This window comes from Tupaia chinensis, unplaced genomic scaffold (genome assembly GCF_000334495.1).
Source record: "Tupaia chinensis unplaced genomic scaffold, TupChi_1.0 Scaffold000489_1, whole genome shotgun sequence".
Lineage (NCBI taxonomy): Eukaryota > Metazoa > Chordata > Mammalia > Scandentia > Tupaiidae > Tupaia > Tupaia belangeri.
The window spans coordinates 3,126,610-3,130,716 of NW_006160001.1; the positions used below are offsets into that span (position 1 = coordinate 3,126,610).

Genomic DNA, 4,107 nt, shown 5'->3' on the forward strand with positions numbered 1-4,107 from the left:
CTGCGGCGTGGCCATTCCCCCGGGAGGTGATTTCTCGCTTTCTGTCTCTGTCTTTATGGCGAGCGCAGGCGCCCTATAGCAAAAACCCCTCAAAAATAAATAAATAAATAAATAAAAACAGTTAGTTGGTTTGGTTGGTGCAGGCACAGGTTAAGGTGCGAAACATTAGTGGCAGCTTGACCTCCTATCCCTGAAAATCTCTGCAAAAGAAGATGGGTCTAGGTCCGGGGCAGTCACTCACCAAACCCGGTGAAGCCCATGGTGACGGCCAGCTGCGGGTCCGGTCCCGACGTCTCTGAGCCTATCACTGGGGCAAAAGGAGAAAAGAGAAGAGGCCTCGTTAAAGCGGCTCCCTCAGCTCCCCCCACACAGTCCATCCAGCCCGGGATCACCGAACCAAACTGACCTTCGCTAGCCCCGGACCGCTCCATGCTGGCAACACACAAGCTGCGCTGCAGCCCCAGCAGCTGCGGCAGACCCACAGCAGAGTCGGGAGGAAGTTTAGCCTCCTGGCGTCAGCGCCTCCGACAACACAAGAGCGGTGCCTTCAGTCAGGGACCTCGGCTTGCTCCCTCTAGCGCCGCCCTAGCGTGAAGGCGGGGACACGTCATTGAGGTCGCCTATCAATCCACTCTAAGGGGAAATGAACTGAGCTCTTAACGCCCTTAACCTTTATTTATTTATTTACTTATTTATGTATTTATTTTTAATTTATTTATTTTTGGAGAGACAGAGAGAGAGAAAGCGAGAAATGATCCCCCAGGGAGGATGGCCACACCGCAATCCCTTCTCCTCCACTCTCATCTGGGGACCTAGGGCACGCATGCACACACGCCCGGCGTAAATTTAAGCCACGAGTCCAGGACTGGAACTGCGGTCGACTACATGGGAATCGGGGGACATAGCCATTACGCCAACTGCTGGTCCCTTATTACTATATTTTATTATTATTTTGTTTGCTATGGTATATATTACACATGCAGTCACCAGAGAGAGGCAGAGAGAGAGAAAGAGAACGAGAAGGAAAGTGAGAAAGCAAGCCACCAGGTCCAGTTAAAACGTATTTACCACCTAGGTGACACGTAATCCTCACCAAATTCTTAAGAGAAGTCAATTTCCTTTTTTCTTTGTGTTTTATCTTTATGGAAAAATGCCTACAGTTCTCCCTTTTTAGTGCATGTTTTTAAAAGGAATGGGTATCTACTTCAGGACTCAAGAGGTCTCAGAAGGAAGCCAAAAAGACTTGAGTAGCTAAAGAGTTGTCAGAAAATTCTCTAAAGCTCATGCTCTTATCCCTGTATGCCCACTGACTACATATTGGTTTTGATTTATTTACAATTCTTACCCAGAGGTTGAGTTAATGTCATATTACATTTCTTATACAGGTTGAGTTAATGGCATATTACCTTTATATCTCTAAACTCTAGTAGAAGCTAAGTAGAGTTTTATCACTTGAAATAAAGAGATCTGGCTCAAGCTAGTAAGCAAGCAGTTTATTCAAGCTAAAATACGAGGATAGCTACCCAGGTGAACACAGATCTCAGTTGCCTGGAATCCCTATTTATCCAAATAGCTACCTCCAAAAGTTTTCTTTTACAGGAAAATGGAAACGGAAGGAAGGTTACAAATGTGTTTTTCTCCTAAGAACTCTCAATATTGCTTTACAAGAACAAAATAAGTTCTTGTATGGCTTTCCAATGTTTATGTTTCATGCTGTGGTAGGCAGTTAGTTAATCATGAGCAGGCAGCCCTGAAAGAAAAGCAAAAGGCTCGCTGAGCCCCGGGCACCAGGAGGGCGAGGCAATTTGCCATCTTCCTTCCTTGGAACCGGGAGGGAAACACACAGGGCTGATTCCTAGATTGTTCTCTTATCAAAAATATCCAAGAAAGCATTTTGGTCAATGCCATAATTCCCACTAGGGCGATAAACTAATTAGGCAGTCTAATGAAAACAACCTGGCTCACACTGGGCGTGTGCAATTAGGTAATCAAATTCTTCATTCTTTTTTTTTCCTTTTTTTTTGGAGAGGTTTTTACTATAGGGTGGGTGCACTTGCCATTAAGACAGAGAGACAGAAAGCGAAAAATCACCCCCCCAGGGTGGATGGCCACACCACAATCCCTTCTCCTCCATTCTCCTCTCGGGATCTTGGGCACGCACGCACATGCACTGGGAGTGAGTTTAAGCCACCAGGTCCAGGACTCGAACCTCAGTCAACTACCTGAGGTCCCAAATTCTTCCTTCTTTACCTGAGAGAAAAATACGCAAATGCAGGAGAAAATTCGCGGATTCAAATGCAAACAAAGGACATAGGTAATGTAACAGACCTCCCACCAAAGAATATTCATGACCTCTAGTAATAAAAATAATGGCTCACCAGTACCAAGCATGGTTCCCAACTGGCAATCTGCCTGCTCAAGAGCCTTTTGGGTGTACTTTCCTTTCTTTCCTATCAAACCTTTTATACCTACCTCATTTGTGCTTGTGGTTTCATTTTGCGCCTAGGGACAGATCTCTAATTTTAGTGATCTGGACCCAAAGAATCAAGGACTTCACAACGCAGCTGGACACTTTCTCGTCCATTAACAACACCTCACAGTCCCAGTAATATAGCTACAGGAAGGAGTGGGATTAAGATTAATGACATACAGTTTGTGGTAACTTAGTTTTGTTCCAGTGCAAACTAGTTAAGGAATTCGGTAATACGGGGGTTTTATTTTAATTCTTTTTTTTTTTTTTTTTTTGAGAAGTTTTTGCTATAGGGCACGTGCGCTCACCAGGAAGACAGAGAGACAAAAAGCGAGAATCACCCACAGAGGGGATGGCCAAGCCGCAATCCCTTCCCCATTCTTCTCTCCGGGTCTTCTGCACGCACACATGTGTGTCCGGCGTGAGTTTAAGCCAGCAGGTCTGGGACTCAAACTGCAGTCTACTACAGGGAGTCCAGCAACATAGCCCCTACACTAACTGCTGGTCCCAAGAATTCGGTATTATGTTATGATACTCCTTGAGCAATTAATTCAGAGATGTTCTGTTCTTAACAGGTACTTTGTACATTTATCTCTGACATCAGTTCTAATAGATCTCATTCCTTACATGACTTTTACTATTTTCTCAAATCCTAATGAATTTGCTGAATGAAAATACCTTCATTAATCATTAGCCCCACTACTAACCTTAGTCTCCTATATCAATTTATGCTTCATCTATGCACTCTAAATGACACAAATCTTATAGACCTCATCTGTTAGGCCCCTCCCTCTGTCATGCAATTTAATTCCCTTTCCTTTCTTTTTTCTTTTTCTTTCTTTTTTTTTTTTTTTTGAGAGATTTTCACTATAGGGTGCGTGCGCTCACCAGACAGACAGAGAGAGACATAGAGACAGAAAGCAAGAAATCACCCCCCTGGGGGGATGGTCATGCCGCAATCCCTTCTCCTCCATTTTCCTCTTGGGATCTTGGGCACGCACGCCCACGCGCCCGGCGTGAGTTTTAAGCCACCGGGTCCGGGACACGAACCGCGGTCAACTACGTGGGAGTCCAGTGACATAGCCATTATGCTAACTGCTGGTTCCCAATACCCTTTCCTCATAGCACAGTTCCTGGGTAGAATTATTGAGTGAGTAAATAAAAGAAAGGGCTAGAGCGTGGCAGACCAATAACTCTATTGGAATCACAGAAGAAGGTCATGGCCTGAGAACTTGAACACACTGGATGTGCATGCACCCAAGATCCAGGCTGGTCAACGCTGGGAGCGATATGTCATGGGGACTGTATAAGGAGTGCCTCTTTCTCTTGTCAGAATAAACATAAGAAAAAAAAAAGGAAAGTAATTGTAGACTATAATTTAAAGGTTATCGAACTAGGCAAGCCAGGTGGTGTGATGATTAAGGTGGCTGGACCCACGTGGCCAACCTCATGGTTCAAGTCCCAGCCCTGGGTGCTTGAAAAACACATGAGGCACATGCGTGTATGTGCCTAGAGTCCCAAGAGGAAAATGAAGAAGGGACTGAGATGTAGCCATCCCTACGGCAGGAGGTGATTTCTCACTTTGTTTCTCTCTCTGTCTCTCTCTCTCTCTCACACACACACATATAGCCTATGGC

At 45.0% G+C, this 4,107-nt stretch overlaps 1 protein-coding gene across 2 annotated transcripts in view; it reads right to left on the reverse strand.

Annotated features, from left to right (window-relative positions):
- Nucleotides 1-540, reverse strand: part of WDR70 (WD repeat domain 70) — a 263,224-nt gene extending 262,684 nt beyond the window's left edge. For both annotated transcript variants that reach the window (XM_006156313.3, XM_027774876.1), the window contains exons 1-2: nt 407-540; nt 242-307 (exon numbers count right to left, since the gene is read on the reverse strand). In XM_006156313.3, the coding sequence (XP_006156375.1) occupies nt 242-307; nt 407-431 (91 nt within the window). In that variant the 5' untranslated portion in view covers nt 432-540. The remainder of the gene's footprint in view (nt 1-241; nt 308-406) is intronic.
- Between the last annotated feature and the right edge of the window lie 3,567 nt (nt 541-4,107).